Genomic DNA, 23,386 nt, shown 5'->3' with positions numbered 1-23,386 from the left:
ATGATGCCTGATTATCATAACAGAGCAAAACCACAAAAGTGAATAAACAAATTACAGCATTAATTAGGCACTGGCTTTCACAAAATTGCTTCATCATTCAGAAGTTTTCCCACGGGTATTAAAGAAAAAACTGTTACCTACCTTTCGTAACTGTTGCTCTTTGAGATGTGTTGCTCATATCCATTCCATGGTAGGTGTGCGTACGCCCACATGTGCAGTCGTTGGAGACTTTTGCCTTAGCGGTACCTGTAGGGCCAGGTGTGGCAACCTCTAAAGTGCCGCACTCATGGCACTGTATATCAGGGACTGCCGGCCCTGCGCCCTCTCAGTTCCTTCTTGCCAACAGAGGGGCAGGAGGGCGGGTAATGGAATGGAGACCCTCCAGGAGAGAAACAGGAGGGAGCAGGATGACCATGCTGTCATGGGATGGGCGAAGACCAACCTGCCTTGAAATGGCCACCAGGTGTACCTAGACCGAAGACAGCAACAGATCCTGGAGCTTAAGGTGCAGCAAATAGCCCAGGATGTCCTGCAGCGGGGCCTCTTCTGCACGAATGTGCCGACCTGAGGCCCATCACGAGAACAGTTTCTACTTTGCCATGTAGGTAGCCCTGGTGGAGGATTTCCTGCTGCCCAGCAGGATCTGCTGGACAACAGCAGAACACCACCATTCTTTCCCACTTAGCCGCACAGTAGGCAGGCCATCAAGTGCAGTGCCACCAGATTCGGATGCAGTAGATTGCCGTGGTTCTGGGACAGCGGATCCGGCCGAAGATGCAGCTGCAACGGGATGGCTGCCGAAAGACTCAGCAACATGCCAAACCAGTGTTGATGAGGCCAAACTGGGACTATGAGGATGACTGTCGCTTTGTCTTGCTTCATCTTTAGCAGGACTTTGTGGATTAATGGTATCAGCAGGAAGGCGTACATCAGCGCTCCCAACCACGGGATCAGGAAGGCATCTGACAGGAAGCCCATAGAATCATAGAATATCAGGGTTGGAAGGGATCTCAAGAGGTTATCTAGCCCAACTCCCTGCTCAAAGCAGGACCAATCCCCAGATTTTTAACCCAGTTCCCTAAACGACCCCTTCAAGGACTGAACTCACAACCCTGGGTTTAGCAGGCCAATGCTCAAACCACTGAGCTATCCCTCCCCCTTGCCCAGCAGAGAACAGAACATGTGGCACTTCCTGTTCTGCTAGGACGCAAACAGGTCCATCGGGGAAGTCCCACACTTGCAGAAGATTAGGCTGACCACCTCCGGATGGAGTGACCATTTGTGGTGAGACAAGAAGGTCTTGCTGAGGCGATCTACCAGGACATTCTTGGTTCCGGGCAGGTGGGCAACCCCCAAATGAATAGCATGCCGCACACAAAAGTCCCAGGGGCTGAGCGCTTCCTGACAAAGGTCCAAGACCTGGTGCCACCCTGCCTGGTGATGTAATACATTGTGGCACTATTGTCCATCAGGATCTGCACCACCTTGACTTCCAGGTGGGGCAAGAAAGTCTGGCAGGCCAGGCGAACTGGAGCAGCGCCTGATGTTCCCTAAAATCATCTGGAGGGCTAGGTCTGGGGGGGCCCGCCACCGCCTTGTCTGGAGAGGAGGAGGTTGATTGGACAACCGGAGGTGGTCTGGCAGTGTCTTCACCTATCAGAGAGGGTGGCCAGCTCCTCACCCACAGCAGCTGCCAGAGTGTCCTGCACCACACCCGGTGCCATCATTGCCGTGGGTGCCAACTTTGGCCTGTCTGACGCGGTGACTGAGGGCTGGCGAGAGTGGAGCAATGGCATGATGGGAATGTCCCAGACATTCCAATAAGGCCATTGGGTCAGCCACTGGCCCTGCTGCCAGATCGGCGAACAAGGTGGGGCTGTGGATGCTTGGGTCTGGTGGCTCACTGTCGCCGCCAGTGACCGGTGCTGGGAATGGTCCGACTGGTGCCAGGAGTAGGGCGAGCGGAGCCGTGCCAGGGAGCAACCTCGAGGTCTCAGCAACAGCAACCAACGACATGACAAAGACCAGTGCTGGGGAGATCGACGCCTGGGCAAGCTCCGGCGCGAAGACAGGGATCGGTAGTCCGGAGCTGATGACTCGTAGCGGTGAGATGGAGACCTGGGCTGATGCGGAGATTAAGAACATGGTGACCTAGGGCTCTGTCTTGGCTCCGGGGTCTGGTGGCGCTCACTTGTTTTGTGTGAGGCCTTGCTGGCGGGCTTGCCCTCATGGGGAGCCTTAGCCGGTTCCATTGCCACACACAGTGACAGCTGGAACAGAGGCGATCTTAGTTCTCTAGGTACCGGGGGCTCAGAGCGCGTCAACTGCGCTGTCGGCTTGGGCCCTTTACCACTCCCTGGAGTCAGTGGCAAGTCCTTTCGGGGGGAGGAACTCCCCAGGGTGAGCCCTTTTGCGAGTCACAACCAGGCACAAAGAGCAGGGCTTGAAACCCGGAAACTGGGGCAAAGTCCCTGCGGGACACTATCTAGCTAAACACTTAATGGGTACTTAACTAACTAACTAACAAATGATTAAACTATTTACAGCTAGAAGCACAAGGCTAAGATAGAGGAGAAACCACTGACCGCTTGTGAAGCAAGGGACCGAGGCGCTCCGACTGACCACCACGGGCAGTAAGAAGGAACTGAAAGGGCACAGGACCGGCGGCGCCAGATATACCAACGCATGAGCATGGCAATCCAGAGGGCACCACAGCCGGCCCTACAGGCACCACTAAGGCAAAAGTCTCCAACAACTGCTGCACATGTGGGTGCACGTGCACATCTACAATGAAATCAACATGAGCAAGCACTCGAAGAAGAATCATATTTACTTTACTAACCTGCTATGTGTTTTCAAATTGCTCATACACTAAAGTGATTAGAACTAAAGTTCTCAAAGTATTTTTGGTTTTCATTTAAATCTGACAGGAAGAAAACACTGATGTCAAATGCTAGTCCCTTAAAATTCTCCTTTAGGGTCACTTGAAACCCTGATGAGGTTACAGAGTGAATGAATGATGTAAAACATTATTTTAAGTTAATCACAAATACAGCAAAAATATGTAATGCTCAGCACAGTGCAAGTAATTAGTATCTAATAAATTAAACAAACTCTAAAATAACATTACACACTGGAGAGCTGAACCACTTTCTTCCATTCAAAGGAAGACATTCCCATCATTCAACATGCCAATAATCCTGCTATGCTGGCAGATTGTTGGGCTTGAATTCTGATATAGCAGTGCATTATACATTGATAGAAGAAGATACTTAATAAACAGAAATATAAACCACAGAGTCGTTACTTTTATTTACACCTTTACAGATGAACTTTACATTAGGTTTCTTACTCCTACTGTAAAATGAGAGAAAGACTTTGTATGCGACTGGGAAGCACTTGTCACACTGTGCAGTAGAATAGGGCAATACCCAATAAATGACAGACATTGTGGAGAAATTTCAAAGATTTAGTTAATATTTTGTTAGAAATTACTTTCTGTAGATAGTGCCCCACAAGTATTGAGATGCTAGATTTGTTGACCTGTGTGTGAGGTTTTGGCCAAGTTTAGGGTGCTCATCCGTTTAATAGTTATGACTGTTTAATTTTCATTTGATTGTGTGGGAAGGTTAGTGAGAGCATACTATTCAGAGATGTACACCAAGGTCTGTTGGTCTGAGATTCTGAAGAAATTACTACTGTAACTTTAGGATCCGATTGTGATACCCTTTATCACGCTGAGTAGTATATTGCTCCTGCAGTAATCCATAGAAATGAATTGGACTTCCCATGTAGTAAATGACTACGCAGTGTGATTAAGGGTTCCACGATCAGACCCTTAATCTTTACCTAGGTTAGGTCTTTATTTAGGCCTGGTCTAACTAAACAGTCAGGTTGACCCAACTAAGTCGGTCAGGGGTGTAAAAAAAATCCTAACTCCCGGTGCACATAGAGCAAAGAGCAAAGTCAATCCAAGAATTCTTCCATCAACCTAGCTACTGCCCTTCGGGGAGGTGGATTACCTATGTCACTGTAGCATTTCAACTGTAGACAAGCACTTATGTTTTATTTCCTGTTTCTTGGTCTGATTCAAGGGAAAGCAAGGCAAGATACTTTCATATGATACTTTTCATGTGATAATTTCATATACCAGTTCATAGCTGATGTTTCACTAACATAATAAAAATATTACTAATGCTAAATGAAAGGTGAAAATTACCATGTGATATAAGTACTCGTAAACTCTCCAGCTTCCCATACTGAGCAGCAATGAACAGAGGTGTGATTCCAAAGTCATCCACACATTCCTTGTTTGCTCCTTTTTCAAGAAGCAATTTTATTATTTCAGTATGTCCCTGAAATAAATACATTTTTGTTTTGTTAGAAAAAGAGAAGTGGAATTGATATGACCCTACTTTTTCATTCTTACTCGGTGTAGATATATAGAGTACATTCAATATTCTGTGGTATTCAGAAAGTCTGTGGCAGAATCATCAGATAGGTTTAATTTCATCTTGCACATTTACCCAGCCCAATAAATATAAATAGAATTAAATTAGCATATTGGAACTATAAGTCTGATAAATTTTTATGCTGGATAAAAAAAAAATTCAGAAGAGACCAGGTTGGCCGCATCTATGATACAATGAAAGTCTTCCCCAAAAAATTAAGTGTATCTTATAACAGATTTACTTCCCAAATATTATATCTGATCACTTCTTAAGTACATGCAGTACTTTTAATATTTAAATAATCATTGCTGCCTAACACCTTCTATCGCTGCTGTAGCATATGATGACATATTCAGAATGATCATTAGCATTTAGACTGCCTTTTCTGCCCAGCCTAACAATCATAAATCATCAGAGTAGGAAGCAAAAACTGTACAACCTGTCATTTTTAAAGGGTAAAACACACTATTTACATGGAAATGAAATAATAAATGTATAGGTTACCTGAAAAGAAGCTTGGTGCAAAGAATTCCATCCAGACCAAGAATGGGATCCATTAATATTTGCTCCGTGTTGGAGTAGAAGCTTTATAATTTCTAGATGTCCATTTTCTACAGCTTCAAACAGAGGAGTAAAAAATTACTCTTACCAAAGAGGCAGAATTGAAGCAACTGGCTAGCTCATTGGTTTAGTCATCAAATTTTCACCTCAGTAGTCAGAACTGTTTTACAGCCCCACAACAGACATCAAAACTAATTCACTTTGAGTGACTGTGCAGCTTTGATTACAGATCTAAACCCAAACACACAAAATCTACTCTCTAAGGCTCTGCATATGAAAGAGAAATTATATCTAGTGTTGCTTCCTTGTGAAGCAAAACATTTAGCCTAACCAAAAGAAGGCTGAGGGAAGATATGATTGCTCTCTATAAATATATCAGAGGAATAAATACTAGGAAGGGAGAGGAATTATTTAAGCTCAGTACCAATGTGAACACAAAAACAAATGGAAACAAAAACTTCCTGGCCATCAGGAAGTTTAGATTTGAAATCAGATGAAGGTTTCTAACCATCAGAGGAGTGAAGCTCTGGAACAGCCTTCCAAGGGGAGCAGTGGGGGCAAAAGACATATCTGGCTTTGAGTAAGCTTGATAAGTTTTTTGGAGGGATGGTATGATGGGATAGACTAATTCTGGCAATTAATTGATCTTTGACTATTAGCGGTAAATATGCCCAATTGCCTGTGATGAGATGTTAGATGGGGTGGTATCTGAGTTACTACAGAAAATTCTTTCCTGGCTGTCTGGTTGGTGAGTCTTGCCCACATGCTCAAGGTTTAGCTGATCACCATATTTGGGGCTGGGAAGGAATTTTCCTCCAGGGCAGCTTGGAAGAGGCCCTGAGGGGTTTTCGCCTTCCTCTTCAGCGTGGGGCACGGATCACTTACTGGAGGATTCTCTGCACCTTGAAGTCTTTAAACCATGATTTGAGGACTTCAATAGCTCAGACATAGATTAGGGGTTTGATACAGGAATGGGTGGGTGAGATTCTGTCACCTGCGTTGTGCAGGAGGTCAGACTAGATGATCATAATGGTCCCTTCTGACCTTAAAGTCTATGATTCTATGATAAACTCCAAGATGGAGACATTGATAACTATCTTTTAAGAATATGATAGTCAGTACATTCATAATGGAGATAAAGTACTATCAATCTGATAACGTGGTTTCACAAGGAACAAAAGTTCCAATGTTAGTTTTGCTGAACATCTCTTTCTCCAGCAGTGGAGGTCTATGGAAACCATAATTAAGGAAACATCTGCTAGTAATCTGAATTTCTCCTCTTCCTCAATAATTTTTAACTTAAAAACACAACAAAAATTGTACATATGGGAGCTGCGTGGGGCGGCGCCTGCAGCAGACAGAACTGGCAGCGTGGCTGCATGCGTCTCTCCTCCCTGGGCCACAGTGAGAAGGTTCTCAGGCTGCAGATGGCCCGCAGGCCAGGACTTTGAGACCCCTGGTCTAAACCTTACAGGATACTTAAAACTGGACTTTGGTATAAAGAGTCTCTAACCAAAAAGGAGCATATTAACACTTGTATGCCTCTATATTAACTCAAACATACCTTTTCAGAGACCTCTACTATCCACTGACCTTGGAACTAGCTGACAACATGCTAACCTAGAACCCCATTACCCCTCCCATCAGACAAGAGGCTCACCTCAAGAAAAAAACACTGCAGACTGAAAATAGCCACTTATTTACTTATCCAGCTACCAACCTGTGCCACTATATGGAATAGTCACGTGTCTCACAGTTCACCTGGTGCTGAAAACAAGTTAGTAAACTACCCTTGTTTACAGTCAAAACTCCGCTGCTTAAGACCCAATGCTTTGTGCATTATCTTTCTCCTGAGCTTGGTTATAGCAGCTGGAAATATGATTGCCATTGGCCAGGTAAGACAATAGGAACATTACTGAGAGGTCCGTTTACCAAATTTTGATATTACATATAAACTGTACTTACGGAAAAACAAAACTTCAGAGCACTTTCTTACACTATATTGAAATAAAAACTGTTTGGCTTTAAGAGCAAAACTGTTGAACTAGAAGGCAAAAACAGCAAAATGAGAGGTTCTTCTCCATTTTTTTATATCCATATACCTCAGCTGTTCATTAAAATTGATGACATGTACTTCTCAGAGGCAAATAAGGAAAACTTATGATTCTGCCTCCTTGAATGTGTTGCACATTTTAACATTTTGGTAGAGATATGAGGTTATGCATTTCCAGTTGAGGGAAGCAGGAAAGAGCTTGGCCTTTGGAGCAAGTTGTTGATACTATCTTGTCTAAAATGTTTTTATATCTTTGAAAAATTGAATACGTGCAAAAGTTAAAGCAGCCCTATGTGCACAGCTACTGTGGCCAGGCTATCACCATAAGTCTCACTGTCTTTGATGGCATTACAGGGGTCACATTCAGAGAGATGAATGGTTCTTGAAAGTTTTCTCCTATACACAGTATTTCTTTTTTTATTTTCTTTATTTTCGTTTTTTACTCTCTCCAACCCAACTCACTTGAACAATTCTAGACGCTAAAAACTTCCACTTATTCACATAGGAATTCTATTTAAAATAGAATAGCTTTTCATATATCTACAGGGAGCAGGCCAGTGTATTGGCTACATCAGAGGGCCTCACAGTGACCTTTGTCCATATGAATCTGTCTTCTCCCCATCCTAGCTTCCTTACAAACCAAAAAAGTTGCTCTACTCTCAGTGACAGACCCCTACTTCAGAGTTCTTTAGACCACAGACAGACAGTTGTTATATTTTACTTATGGTAACTTACACAATTATAGAAACATCTTAAATTGTGGAGTTCAATTGAAATTCTCTCTAATGGCATGTACATGTTAAGGAGTATAGAGGTAGAATTTTAAAAGTGAGCTGAGAATATTTTCTTAACACGCACAGCTACATATATTGTTATGTTCTGAAAACTCTACATAGATTGTATAAAGAAGTGCACTCTTCACCTCATTTCAGCCTCTGCAAAGCCATATCAGCTGACCCCTCTTTCAGCCGCCAGACACTTGCACAATGCATGCCTTAATTTCAGAAGCTTTGAAGAACCATGCTGTGGCATGGAACTGACTCATGATAGCTCAGGTAAGTGGGTTTTTTTCCTTTCATTATATAGCACAGTTTTACGGTGTCTTTCATATTATTTTTATACCCTTTGAAATATAAAACAACACACAACAAAACACTTTGTAAACCATGCTATATAATAAACAATTACACTTACATGAGCCCCTGGGACAGCTCTATTTTCTCCAACAAGGCACCATAGCAGATGCAATGTTAAGTGTGGCAGGAGCTGGCCAGCTTGACTTTGAGGATACTGAAATAGAAGATAAAGTCTGTTTAGAGTTAATTACACGCCAAAGGCCTCCCTTAGCTATCTGAGCCATTCAGAACATAAAAATACATTTAGCTCATTTTTGGTTACATATTTCCAAGTTATATTTAAAGTAAGCATTATAGAGAATACAGGGAAGAACAAGTTGGTTGTCTGTCCACCTGACAAACAATACCTTCCTTCTTTGTTCAACATAGGTCCAAAGGACAATCAGCACTCAAAACAATATAAGAACATAGTGCTGCTTCTTGCCTGAGATCCTTGTCTAAATTCATAGACTTAAGGTCAGAAGGGATCATTATGGTCATCTAGCCTGACCTCCTGCACAAAGCTGGCCACAGAATCTCACCACCCACTCCTGTAACAAACCCCTAACCTATGTCTGAGTTACTGAAGTCCTCAAATCATGGTTTAAAGACTTCAAGGTGCAGAGAATCCTCCAGCAAGTGATCCGTGCCCCATGCAGCAGAGGAAGGCGAAAAACCTCCAGGGCCTCTGCCCATCTTCCCTGGAGGAAAATTCCTTCCCGACCCCAAATATGGCGATCAGTTAAACCCTGAGCATGTGGACAAGACTCACCAGCCAGCACCCAGGAAAGAATTCACTAACAAGTGAAACTAAATTGGTGCTCAACACAGTTTAAATGCAAATGCACCAAGGACAAACCCTTTTCAGCTTCATTTCAGAAAGTGAGTTGGGTTGCTTTTAGGCACAGATTCTGGGCTGGTTCTGAATTCCTTGCAGTTAAATTATGTTCAGCACCATTTTTGTTGCACCCATTGCTGACTTGCTAATTTTGTTATGATAATAAAAGTAATAATCAATAATAATAATAATAATAATAAAAGTGCTCTAACTATCGAGCTTGAAGAGAGTGAGACCATAGTATTGAAAATAATGAACACCATAGTATTGAAAATAATGAATTTAATAGGTTGTCAATTTTAGGACAATTTTTCTTAGACATAATGATGTTACTCTAGAGATAAAGCATCCTGGTTATACTATTTATGGATTTTTATCATCAATGACACATCACTACATTTTGTACTATTAAATCTTTGTGGCAACATCCTAGCTAACTTTAATGTATTTTTGACAAAATAACCATGACCTGAAAATATATAATTTCTCTTTAACATTCATATTACTAACGAATTCTTGTGATACAGCAACAAAACTTAGAGATGAAAAGGAAAAATTCTTACATGCTATTATTACATACTATAATAATGTGATCCTAGTCTCTCTCACTCAGTATGAATGCAGAATCCTTGCCACTCACTAAGAAACAGTAGGAAAGTGTTTCCTACTGGAAAAACAGCACTATTTTCCCCTGCGGTTTACAGCCTAACCTGAATAGAAAAAAGGTACTAAGTAACAGAAAGGTGTGTCAAAGAAGGGGGAGACAAAGACAGAAGGAAAATAAATCAAAGGGTAATGTAAATATGATTGTAAGTTACTTGCCTCAAAATTTTGCTCTCCTTTTACTCACACAAAAACTTGCCTTTAGATCACTTAATGGGTTACTATCCTACAAACCAATCTGTTCATCAATAGATCACCATAGTATTGAAAATAATGAATTTAATAGGTTGTCAATTTTAGGACAATTTTTCTTAGACATAATGATGTTACTCTAGAGATAAAGCATCCTGGTTATACTATTTATGGATTTTTATCATCAATGACACATCACTACATTTTGTACTATTAAATCTTTGTGGCAACATCCTAGCTAACTTTAATGTATTTTTGACAAAATAACCATGACCTGAAAATATATAATTTCTCTTTAACATTCATATTACTAACGAATTCTTGTGATACAGCAACAGAACTTAGAGATGAAAAGGAAAAATTCTTACATGCTATTATTTGGTTATTATTCAAACCCTATCTATCCTGAGTAGAAGTAAACAAAAAAAGGCAAAGCACCAGCCTGTTTTTAGTGAGCATGTTGACGAACTTCTGCAGCAAGTGGACAGGTTGCAGGCCATCTATCTACAAATTCACCTCTGCCTGCCAAGTGGTAGCTGTAATGGTTTCCTGAACCTACAAATCCCAAGCCCTCTGTTGCAATGTCTGATGCCCTTTTATGCCAGTTGTTAACAAATAACAACTTCATCTTCCCCCAGTGATTAGCTACTGCTGATTTCCCACCGCTTTCCCATTGGGAGGACTCACCCCTTCATCTTTTCTTGTCCGTCCCACTCTCTTAGCCCAGATCACCTCTCCTGAAGAAAAACTCATAAGAGGTGGTATAAAAGGGCAAATAAACAAAGGGAAAACTCAGTTTCCTACATATTGTTCTTCTCAAGGGAAGGAACTTGGGGACTCACAGGATGGAGAAACTCAAGGCCACACACCTCTGTGACTCTATCACCATCCCTTTCTATACATGCCTATATTCAGGTGCCCTCTGCATACAACTGGGTGAAATTCTGGCCCCAGTGAATTGGGAGTTTAGCTACTGTCTTCTTGGAAACATGGATTTTAGCCCCTCTAACTACTACTCCCTTTCATTAGTAAATCTAAGCATTGGAAACCCCTACTTATGATAGACAAACTGACTCACTATTACTGGCTGAAGATTTTTTCCATATTTTTTTTTCTGGGTGTCAGTCACCAACACAAAGCAGAGTAACTCTGCTCATTTCCCTACCCTAGTGCTGAGTATACCCAATGAAACAAAGGTTGGTGAGGATCAGAGTTCTTTGGACTTTGCCTCAGTTCTTCAGCTTCTCTAACTGGTTGTTACCTGGATTAGTAAAAACCGCTCTGAGTCTATCATAATTACTTTGTAGATTTACAACCATAAGTAGGTGGATAAATAAATACATATCATTATCATATAAAAACAACACTGGAATATTAATTCTGTAAAACCACACAAGACTAGTGAGAAAACACACAGATGAGCTAAAAATGTAACAGAATATACTGTATTTTCCAGTATCTAAAAAACAAAGTGCACTAAGAGTGGTTTTCACACTAGATCATTGCTAAATAAATTATTTGTTTCCGATCAGTCATTTTCTGTATTCCTTCTGCAAATATTACAGGTATAAAGAGAGACTTCCCTCATTAAGCCATTGACAAAGGTGTGCTGATGGACAGATAATCACTACTGTCTCTGTGACCCAGCTTACTTACCTATAAAATGGGTACAATACTTACCTATGCCTCAGAATTGTGCTACAGAAAAGAGTCTATAAAGTACTTCCAGATTGTCTACACTGCAGAAGTGCAAGTTGTTACAGCTGTTCAATCATGGTAATTTTTAGGAAAAGCCATTGACTGGTCATTGTGAAGAGCACATTATCATAAAAAATATAATTAAAAGATGAAAAATCCCACAGGCAAAAGGGTTCCATATCCTGTAACACTTTTGTGATAAATGAAAGGGGTGGGTAGTTCCCTTTTATGGGCATCCAGCCATCCAGCTAGCTATAAAATCTCTCTTAGTAGTTGTTCTCTACTTGCTTTACCTGTAAAGGGTTAAAAAGTCTCCCTGCATAGGTAAAAGGAAGGGAGTGGGCACCTGACCAAAAGAGCCAATGGGAAGGCTAGAACTTTTTTAAATTGGGAAAAAACGTCCCCTTTGTCTGTTCTGTTGTTCTCTGGGAGAAGCAGACCCAGGGCTGGAACTGTGTTGTAAGAAGGTCGGGGCCAGGTATGAAAAATCATCTGAATCATACCTAGAAACTACTCACTTGAAACCCCCAGATATATAAGTAGATCGGGAAATGTCTAGGAAGACGCAATTAGGTTTATTTATTTTATTTTTTTTATGGCTTGTGGACTCCTCTGTGCTAACCCTAAATGCTTTTGTTTTGCTTGTAACCTTTAGCTGGAACTCAAAAAGGGTTTTCTTGATGCTTAATTAGTGTAAGTGTGTTTTTTAAATCTAGCGGTAGCCCGAGTTTTCAAATGTATTTTCTTTCTTTTTTCTTTCTTTCTTTCATCCAAGGTCAGAGAAAAGCTGTAACCATGGGAGTTTAATACAAGCCTGGAGTGTCCAGTATTAATTTTTAGAATCCTTGCGGGTCCCCACTTTCTGCACTTGAAGTGCCAGAGTGGGGAATCAGCCTTGACAACTTTAATGATTCATATTAGGGAGAAACTTCATCATCTCAATGGGAATTCAAGCTCTCAGTGAGAGTTCACTGGTCAGATTGTTTGTGCTTCACAATGTTGTTGAGCAGCTCCTATTCCCCATGCAATCCAAAGTTTGACTTGACTTAAAGTTTCTCAACCCATTGCTTCTACTTCTCATATGCAGAAATCCCAAAGTGTCAAGGGTTCAGAGTCAGAAATTCTTTGAAAAATCATGGAAAGCACAGAATCCATGACAAAAATGAAGACTGTATAATGTAATTATATAATACATAGCATGCTGAGAGATGAGTCAAGCAATTTCCACTTGATTGGACAAAGGGGAAGGAAGATACATAATAAATTATTCAGGAATTTGCCTGAACTGCCCAAAACTTTATCAATACCAAACTAATAACAACAGATGCCCAAAGGTTAGGCGTCCTGGCAAATTCACTGTAGAGACGGGAACTGCCTCCACCTCTTTCCCTTTGACTTGACCCTGAATTTGGGAACCTATGGTCCTGCCCTGGTGCACCATCAGAGAGCATCATAAGGTTCACAAGGCCCAGTCACTGATGCATACTAGCGTGTAGGCCTCCGCTCCCACATACTGAAACCTCATATCCTTGTGTGCCTAACCAACCTTCCATCAGCCTCTAATGACTGGCTCTTTTGGAATTCAAAGAAGGAACCATTCCTCACATGTTCATAAATCACACCAAATACATACCCAATCCTCCTGTGCTAATTGGCCCTTTAATTGACTTAGCTTCAGGGACTATAAATCTGCCCATGCAATCCATCCAGAAGTAGTGGTGGGGCAACTATGTGAAGGAAAAGCCTGACTGGAACTCATGAATGGATCAAACCAATGCAAACACAGAAACCAAGAACCCAACGCAGATGTACAGCAGTAAACGCCATACACAGAACCCAGAGATTAATATATTTTTCCTCTCCCTTGCCTTCCATCACGCAACTGGATATGAATGAGAATGTAACTATTTTATCTGAAAAGCTATAGGTTCTGCTGCCCCTTCTGAAGCTTTGTAAATAAAAAACAAAAGCTGAAGAATTCTGTGCCCACTCATAAACACTGTTGAATATCTGCCCACAAATATAAGTTTCACTATGGGATTTTCAAAAGCACCTAAAGGAAATTTAATGGAAGTTGTTCCCCCCTGTGCTTTTGAAAGTTCCACCCTCACTGGAGAAATGAACAATTTTGAAAATGCCTTTGACAATTACTATCAAAATGTATTTGCTGTTTGTATTTATATCTTTTATCTTCCTAAACCAGCACTGAACCAAAGAAGTATTTAAAAATAACCCTTCAACTGAACTGCAGACATTATAACTTTTTAAAATATGACTGTAGTGTACAAATAAACTAAAAAGCCCATTGTACATTAAATAGTGTCTGGCTTCTGATAAGTTCAGCCATCTCCAATGCCACAATTTATCATACAATAATTAAACATATTCCTAAACTGATTTAAATCCCCACATATCTAAAAATGCAGAATGGTATGCTGTACAGTAAAATCTTATGGGGGTAATCTCCTGTCCTGAAAATATCCCTAAGTTGACTGAGTACAATTCTGTTCCCCTTTATTCAACTGCCACCTTTCTCAAACAACAGATATTTGTCAGTCTCTCAAGTTTAAAAAAAATTATTATATGATCTAAGAAATATAATAAAGCAAAATTAACTAATACACAAAGAGATTCTGATCACGTCACAAACACAAACTTCCACATCTCCAGTTACCTTGTTGCTGTAACTCCTTAATGTGTGTAAAGTCTCCCTTTTCTGAGCCCCACAGATAACTGTACTATATACAGCACCATATCCCACACATATGAATGTTAAACAGAAAATCTGTCAAAATATTTAAGATTTTTTCAGTATCAAATAAAAAAAAGACAACTGAAGAAAATAAAAATGGTTTCTCTGTTTAGACCACACGAGCAAACAAAGCATGTCCTGGGGAACACTGTTCAGGAAAATTCTCAGTGAGAATACCCCAAAGAGTGCAAAAAGCTAAAAAGATGCATTATATTCCAATGTTGAACTACAGGAAACAGAATTTTAAGTCAATATATCAGAAACATTGTCTCATCTAGAACACCAGGTTTTGATAAAAATTGCTGAGAAAATACTATGGTCAGCAAGGCTGTAGTGAAGTGCTGTACTGTTTCGCAACAGTTTATCTTAATATTTGTAGAAGATCTATGATTTCTGTGGTATAGGTACCAATCATTGCTAATTTCACATATGTGCCGTTTACTATGCTCGGGTTTTATGCATATATGTAATAAGCACATAAAAATATTCAGTACAGAATTCTAGGCACACAAGTTTTTGCATAGAGCAAACATCTAATGTGCAGTAGAGGTTACAAATACATATTTTTCTGAAGAAAACATCTACTTTATTTATCATTGTCAAAATGAATTGATTTTTTTTTTCTTCAAAAGAACACACCTTAATGAAAGCTATTTTAATCCACTGCAGTATTTTTCAGGTCCTTTGGTTACAGTGACATCTGGTGGCATTTAAAGAAAATTCTCAAAACTACAGGTTATTATAAGTTTAGTTATTATTTTATTCAGCTATTTTATGTCATTACCTCAGGTATCTTAATATGAATAGTCAGCACTTCTATTATAAAGGCCCTCTACTCAAGCTTTTATAATCTGCCAGTAAAATCTGCTCTGAGGTGAACCTTGACATACTACCACTTTGTCTAGGAATATTTTTTCCACTATTTTTTTAAACGTTTGGCTATATTTGCATTACATGGGTACCTCAAGAGTTGATAACAGGATACAGGCTCTGACCTTTCTTGCCTAGATCACTTGTTACCAGCTGCTCAATTGTATATATGAAAAATGCAGTCCATTTTCTGATAGAAAAACATTCAAAAAAAAATCAAAGAAATGTAGGGCTGTAAGGGACATCAAGAAGTCATCAAGTCCAGCCCCCTGCACTGTGGCAGGATCAAGTAAACTTAGACAATCCGTTTGTCCAATCTGTTTTTAGAAACTTCCAATGATGGGGATTCCATAGCCTAACTTGGAAGCCTATTCCAGAGCTTAACTACCTTTAGTTAGAAAATTTTTCCTAATATCTAACCTAAATCTCCCTCGCTGCAGATTAAGCCCATTACTCCTTGTCCTAACTTCAGTGGACCTGGAAAACAATTGATCACCATCCTCTTTATAACAGCCATTGACATATTTGAAGACTTATCTGGTCCCTGCTCAGTCTTCCTTTCTTAAGGCTAAAGATGCTCAGGTTTTTTTAACCCTTCCTCATAGATCAGGATTTCTAAACCTTTTATCATTTTTGTTGCTGTCCTCTAGAGATGCTCTCCAGTTTGTCACATCTTTCCTAAAGTGGGATATAGTACTCAAGCTGAGACATCACCAGTGCCAAGCAGAGCAGGACAACTACTTCCCTGGTCTTACATGCAACGCTCCTGTGAATACACCCCAGAATCATATTAGTCTTTTTGCAGCTACATCATATTGCCGTCCCATTACAACAGGAACTGGCTAGCATTGTTCTGGTAGCCTCAGCAATGAAGGGGAGAAATTGAATGGGAATGGAGACTGAAGTACTCTTTCAAACATAAATTAGTTCCCCCCGTGCTTTACTATTCATTAACGGTCATCTAACAGTAGAGTTTCTGTGGGCATTTGGGATTTTTTCCTCCCCTTTCTTCTTTTCTAAGAATAGGGTCTAGGAAGAGAAGATAATGATGGCTCCCCAAGGAGGAGAGGAGAGGAAAGGAAAGGAGAGAAAGAAGATAGTTGGATGAAGAAGCTGCAGGATGTTTATCACCCTTGAGGGGATATCTGATGGAAGCTACTTATGCATGAAATGCCATCTGGTAGAGCTCATGGCAGAGAAGATTCAAGGATTAGAGATGCAGTTAGACAATGATGGCATTCACACTGGGATTTGAAAGTATGATGCAGGAGAGGAGTGAGGAGGTGATACAGTCAACTCAAGATTTGTGGAAACCTGCCAAATAAAAGGATCTAGACGGCATTCTGCCAGAAGAGGAGGCTGATCCATGGAAGAATATAACCACAAGCACAAGGCAGAAGAGACTAGATAGTGGTAGTGAAATTAAATTGAGTAACAGGTTTGCTTCACTAAGGAATGTGGAGGAGAAACAGGCATAAAATGGTGTGGTGAGGAAGAAAAGAATGGAAGCCAGTCCCTGCAAAAAAGAGGAAGACATTATGGAAATAAACATGGACCAGAGCCTAAGGAAAAATGAAGATGATGTTCAAAGGACCGTGAGAGAGGACATAAAACAGATTCATACCAACACCAGGAAGAGACAGGTCTATGTAATTGGGGTCTCTATATTCAGAAGAATTGGCCTGTCACCAGAACAGATCCAGAGAATGTAAGAATGTACTATCTGCCAGGAACAAAGATATGAGATGTGGACAAAAGACTACAGAGGATCCCGAAGGAAGTGGGGAAAAATCCACTAATTGTGCTGCATGTCAGGACAAAAGACACTGCTAGATTCCCAATGGAATGGATCAAGGATGACTATGCTCAGCTGGGTAAGACACTTAAAGAAATGGAAGCTCAGGTGATTTTCTGGTCCCTAGAGAAGGTGGATGAAGACATAACCCGATAATGAAGATCACCAGATGGCTCAAAGATGGTGCTATGAGAAAGGTTTATCATACAATAATGAAACATATTCCTAAACTGATTTAAATCCCCATATATCTGAAAATGCAGAATGGTATGCTGTACAATATGCTGTACAGCCACTGGGAAGCATTTTTGGAAAGAAGACATCTCAACTGATGGGCTCCACTTTGTAACCTGGGCTATTAATCTTCTGGATCAAGGCTGGCATGACTGATAACAGATTTAAATTAAGAGATGAGGGGAGAAGGTTGGGAAAGACTTGTGTATTGAAGCCTGGGATGGAAATTTCACAAGAGCAAAAAAAAAAATCAGCTAAATGAAGATTAGTAAGGGATAATAGAATATTACAAAACAGAAAAGTGGGTGTCATCTAAGGGAAGCATCTGAAATACTTGTACACAAATGCAAGGAATCTGGGCAACAAAATGGAGAAACTGGAGGTCAAACCAGAAATTTTAGGGATTACAGAAATATGGTGAAATAGCAGTCACAACTGGAATACAGGTATTGAAGGGTATGCACTGTTTAGGAGAGATAAGAATAAAAATAAAGTTCATGGGGTAGAGGTGTACATCAACAAAGCAGTAAACTGTAAAGAAATAAAAAATGATAGTATGGACAAAATAGAACCTGTTAGGTCAAAATCACTTTGGGGAAGGATTGTAAAAGTTATATAAATAAATAGAGTATAAGGAAGGATGGTGTCATGCAGGTTGGGCTGCTATGTAGTGTAATAAACAGCTGCAGGTATAAAACAACAAAAGGAAGTATTTCATCACATAACATGCAGTCAACCTGTGAAACTCGTTGCCAGGGAATGTTTTGTGAAGGCCAAAACTCTAATGGGGTTCAGCAAAGAATTAGGTAAATTCAGGGAGGATAGGTCCATCAATGGCTATTAGCAAAGACAGTCTGGGATGCAGTCCCACACTCTGGGTGTCCTTAGCCTCTGACTGCCAGAGTGTGGGAGTGGATGATGGTAGATGGATCACTCAGTAATTGCCTGTTCTGTTCATTCCCTCTGGGGCACCTGGCATTAGCCACTCTCAGAAGACAGGGTACTGGGCTAGATGGACCACTGGTCTGATCATTAGTATGGCCATTCTTATGTTCTTGTGTTGATGGGAAGAAAGAGATTACACATAATCTAGGTATGGCCCCAAAAACTAAATGAACACTTCACCTCAGCTTTCAGTAACAATGATAATATGGAGTGTGCTAATGAAATTTGCTGATGATACAAATTGGGAGGCATTATCAATACAAAGGAGGATCAGAATATTATACAGGAAGACCTGGATGACCTTGAAGACTGGAGTGGCAAAAATGGAATGCAATTCATTAGTACAAAGTCCAAGGTCCTGCACACTTAGGGTCTAATAATAAGAATTTCTGCTACAAGCTGGAAGCAACAGAGGAGAGAGACGTAGGTGGGTGGGTCTATCACAGGATGACTGAGAGTCACCAATGTGAAGTGACTCTTCAAAAGGCAAATGCAATCCTTGGATATATTAGGCAAAGCATGTCCAGTAGAGATAGAGGACTGTTAATGCCATTGTACAAGACCTCATTTGGAGTACTGTGAACAAATTCTGGTCACCCATGTTCAAAAAAGATTAATTTAAACTGGAACAGGTGCAGAGAAGAGCTACTATGAAAATCAAGGGAATGTAGGGCCTCTCTTTTGAGATGAGTCTAGAAGAGCTTGTCTTGTTTAGTCTCACAGAAAGAAGGCTGAGAGGGGATATGATTGCTCTCTATAAATACATTAGGGGGCAAATACCAGGGAGGGTGAAGAGTATTTAAGCTAAAGGACAATGTTGACACAAGAACAAATTCAAGCTGGAAATTAGAAGAAGGTTTCTAACCATCAGACGGGTGAAGTACTGGAACAGCCTCCCAACTGGAGTTGAGGGGGCAAACAATTTAAATATAGTTTTAACAGAGAGATGGATAAATGTATTAGTGCAATTACTTGTGATGGCAGGGGACAGGGCTTGGCAGCCCTAGGATTCCCTTCCGATTTCTATTTAACATTCCTAAAGCTCATGCTTCAGGGTTTCAACTGGCCACCAGCAGGCATCAGAACGGCATTTCCTCCCCTGCCTCCCAAATGTATTTGGGGATTTTTTTTCACCTCCTTCCTTTGAAGCATCAGGGATGGCCATGACTGGAGAGGGGATACTGGGTGGATTGGGCCAGTGCTCTTGAGGTGGCACCAAACATTCTCTCTCTCTTGCTCAGAGGCTTAGCTAACTGATTCTTGCTCACATCCCCAGGGTCTAACTGATCGTCATATGTAAGGTCAGGAAGGAATTCCTCCAGGTCAGATTGGCAGTGACCATGGGGTTTTTTTGCCTTCCTCTGCAGCAGTAGTTCTCAACCAGGGGCACACATACCCCTGGAGGCATGCAGAGGTCTTCCAAGGGGGTACATCAACTCATCTAGATATTTGCCTAGTTTTACAACCGGCTACCTAAAAGCACTAACAAAGTCAGTACACACTAAAATTTTATACAAATAATGACTTATTTATTCTGCTCTATATACTATACCCTGAAAGGTAAGTACAATATTTATATTCCAATCCATTTATTTTATAATTATATGGTAAAAATGAGAAAGTAAGCAGTCTTTCAGTAATAGCGTGCTGTGACACTTTTATATTTTTATGTCTGATTTTATAAGCAAGCAGTTTTTAAGTGAGGTGAAACTTGGGGGTATGCAAAACAAATCAGACTCCTGAAAGAAGTACAGTAGTCTGGAAAAGTTGAGAGCCACTTCTCTGCAGCATGTGAGTGTAGATCAGGTGAGTTGGGCATATCTCCTTTAATAATTTCTCTGGCATTGCAGGGACCTGGTGCACCTAGGTCCCTCCTATTTTCTCCCTGTAGCACATAAGAGAGAGTCTTCCATGGATCTCATTTACTTTGGTCTCATGTCCATTGTTGAGTTTATTGTGCAGATGCTAGCTGGGGCATTGGTGGCCTGATATATAGGAGATCAGACTAGATGATCTAGTAATCTCTTCTGGCCTTAAATTCTATGACTCTTATGATTACATAACAAGAGGAATTTCAGTGTCCAGTGCAACAGAGATGGCAACTCTCTAGCACATTATATACACAAACAACTAAATACACAAAAGTTGTTCAGATGTCTGTGTGCACTGAAATTATTTTGAAAGCATAATCTTTAAAAAGGAAAGTTTTAAAGAAAATAACTCTATAACATGGAATAAAAATTATATATTTTGAAAAGAGAAGCGAGATCTATTTTTAATTCACAAGTGTTTTCATTAACATGCAGAGTGAGTTTATTTAGGGAACATTGCATAAGGATTTTTGTGTGTCATTTTCATTGCCTGAGCCTCAACCATTTGGTGTGATCCACATGAATTAATACTTATGCTCATATAGAGCCCCACTGATTTTAATGGGACTTTGAGCAGGCATAAGGGTTCAGGAAAGGCTCTTCCCTAAATTTGTTCTATTTTATGATCAAAATTTGCTTTTTCATATGTAGTACCATCATGTTTATTTACCGGTCCCTCCATTTTTGCAACAAATTAATTTAACAGGACATGCTTTGTGGTATCATAAAAGAATGCCTTTGAATGCTCATCAGTCTGATAGTAAACATATGGTGAATGACCAATAGAGTTTCTCTGTTGATTTAATTCTCTTTGGAATGTTATCGCACAAGCTCCCTACACTTGGGCAGTCCCAGAATGAGTGCCTACAACTTCTAGTACTTTTAATGTCTCCAATAATGGCTGTTCCATAGCTTTAATTTGTAGTCTTGCTGTGGTCCAATATAATCTGAGAGAGATTTTGAACTTCATCCAAATGTAACCTTTTTTATTTTTTAATCTAGTCACTATGAAACCTCAAGCATATCCTTTGGTCCGATTTAACATACCTAATCACTTATACTATTTTCATCATCATAGTATCAGAAGGCCTCAAAGATTTTTTTTCCCCCAATTTTTTTTTTAGTGAATAAGTGACTTAGTTGTAAAAAAGAAAAAAAAAGGAAAAAAAATTGGCTTATAAATAGTCAATGCCTGGTGTACCCTGCATTTTGTCTTTTTAAAAAGGAAGCATTGAGAGGTGCCTACATCCATTAAGAAATTTACTCAGGACTTTCACATTATGTGTCCTAACAGTTGGTACTTCTTGGACCAAGTTTTCTTTAACATCCCTTAAGCTCACAGTATTTTTCAGAACAGACACCCCTCCCTCCCCCCGTCAGATATTTTGATTCCCTTTTGCTTCATTAGGAAATTTGCCACACATGGGTATAGCCAGACTAACATAATTAACAACTATGACACCTATTGAGTTAAATACCTATTTTAAAAGCAAACTAATTATGATTAAGGTATACTCTGTTGACGTAAATGCTCATCTACCAAACAGAACTTTGTTTGATTGGGTAAAGAGTATGCACAACAATACAGATATTTAATCAGCTCAATAACGCTCCTTTAAGAAGTCTAGATATAGATATAAAATTAATCTTTAACACATTTATCCCAAATATGCAGACAATTTCACACAAAATTATGTTTAAACAACAGTTTGGTGACCTTAGCTGCCCTTGTTTGGGCAATGCAAAGTTAAGGCAGATGCTTTTACATGTCAGTATGAGACCATAAGAACATAAGACCAGCCATACTGGGTCAGGCCAAAGGTCCATCTAGCCCAGTACCTGTCTGCTGACAGTGGCCAATGCCAGTTGCCCCAGAGGGTATGAACAGAACAGGTGATCATCAAATGATAACTTCATACTTGGTCAGGGAATGTATTTAAACATACTATATAACTTTATATTTTCCTTAGTTCAATACAAGTACTCACTTGCCAAACAATATTGTGTTTATTAAGTTCTAATGATGTTATTTTAACCATTTCTTCATTTGCATGTATTCCTAAGAAATGCCTCAGAATACTAAATTATTTTTCTAATTAGTATGCTAATAATATAACCAAACATACACAGATTGTAATAGGGATGAAATCCTCAGCTTTCTGACCATTTTAAAAACCTGGTTCCAGAATCAACTAACAGGCAATAAGGCTTTTAACTTATCCAACTCTAATAACTGGCTATAAAACAACAAATTAGACTTTAGAGGTCCAATTATGGCAAATCTCCTGTAATTCAAGTTATACCCATTTTATCAGAGAAGAGTATTTGAGCATAGTGATAACTGATGCTGACTCACAAGTGATGAACAAACTTACCTCTTGTTAAATTAATGTATGTATGACAAACCTGAAAAATATTCATCCTCCAAATCCAGTGAGAATTTACAATTCAGTGCTGTCATAAACATACAGCTAAGGGGAGCATAAAATCCCTCTTTACCCTGTAAAGGGTTAATTCCTCTTTTACCTGTAAAGGGTTAAGAAGCTCAGATAACCTGGTTGGCACCTGACCAAAAGGACCAATAAGGGGAGAAGATACTTTCAAATCTGTGGGGGAAGGTTCTTGTTTGTGTCTTTGTTTTGTTCTCTCGGAGTCAGCAAAGGAACCAGGGCAGGGCAAATACATCTCCCTAAGCCATATCTGGACTAAGCATCTAGTATTGCAGAAATAGTAACTACATCTCTACCCCGATATAACGCTGTCCTCAGGAGACAAAAAATCTTACCGCATTATAGGTGAAACTGCATTATATTGAACTTGCTTTGATCTGCCGAAGCACGCAGCCCCATCCCCCCGGAGTGCTGCTTTACCACGTTATATCTGAATTCATGTTATATCGGGTTGCATTATATCGGGGTAGAGGTGTAATAGCAAAGAAATATGTTAGATTATCTTTTGTTTTAGCTTGTGAATTTTCCCTGTGCTAAAAGGGAGGTTTATCCCTGTTTTTGTAACTTTAAAGTTTTACCTAGAGGGGAAATCCTCTGTGTTTGGAATCTTTTTGTTACTCTGTAAAGTTATCTTCCATCCTGATTTTACAGAGGTGATTCTTTTATCTTTTTTTAAAATAAACCTCTTAAGAACCTGATTGTTTTTCAGTGTTCTAAAGACCCAGGAGGGTTGATCTGTGCTCACTTTTATTCTCAAGCCTCCCCAGGAAAGGGGGTGTAGGGTCTTGGGGGGATATTTTGGGGGGAGGTAGGGCTCCAAGTGGCCCTGCCTGAATGTTTGTTTAAATCTCTTGGTGGTGGCAGCGATCAAGGACAAGGTAGAACTTGTGCCTTAGGA

At 40.1% G+C, this 23,386-nt stretch overlaps 1 protein-coding gene across 4 annotated transcripts in view; it reads right to left on the bottom strand.

The window, feature by feature from the left end:
* Positions 1 to 23,386, bottom strand: part of ASB3 (ankyrin repeat and SOCS box containing 3) — a 116,470-nt gene that overhangs the window by 30,410 nt on the left and 62,674 nt on the right. For all 4 annotated transcript variants that reach the window (XM_045009119.1, XM_045009118.1, XM_045009122.1 and 1 more), the window contains 2 exons: positions 4,956 to 5,068; positions 4,220 to 4,355 (listed from right to left, as the gene is read on the bottom strand). In XM_045009119.1, the coding sequence (XP_044865054.1) occupies positions 4,220 to 4,355; positions 4,956 to 5,068 (249 nt within the window). The remainder of the gene's footprint in view (positions 1 to 4,219; positions 4,356 to 4,955; positions 5,069 to 23,386) is intronic.

The sequence above is a fragment of the Mauremys mutica genome, chromosome 3 (genome assembly GCF_020497125.1).
Source record: "Mauremys mutica isolate MM-2020 ecotype Southern chromosome 3, ASM2049712v1, whole genome shotgun sequence".
In the NCBI taxonomy this organism is placed as follows: Eukaryota; Metazoa; Chordata; order Testudines; family Geoemydidae; genus Mauremys; species Mauremys mutica.
Note: the sequence above shows the minus strand (reverse complement) of the source record. Positions and strands in the feature narration are given on the sequence as shown.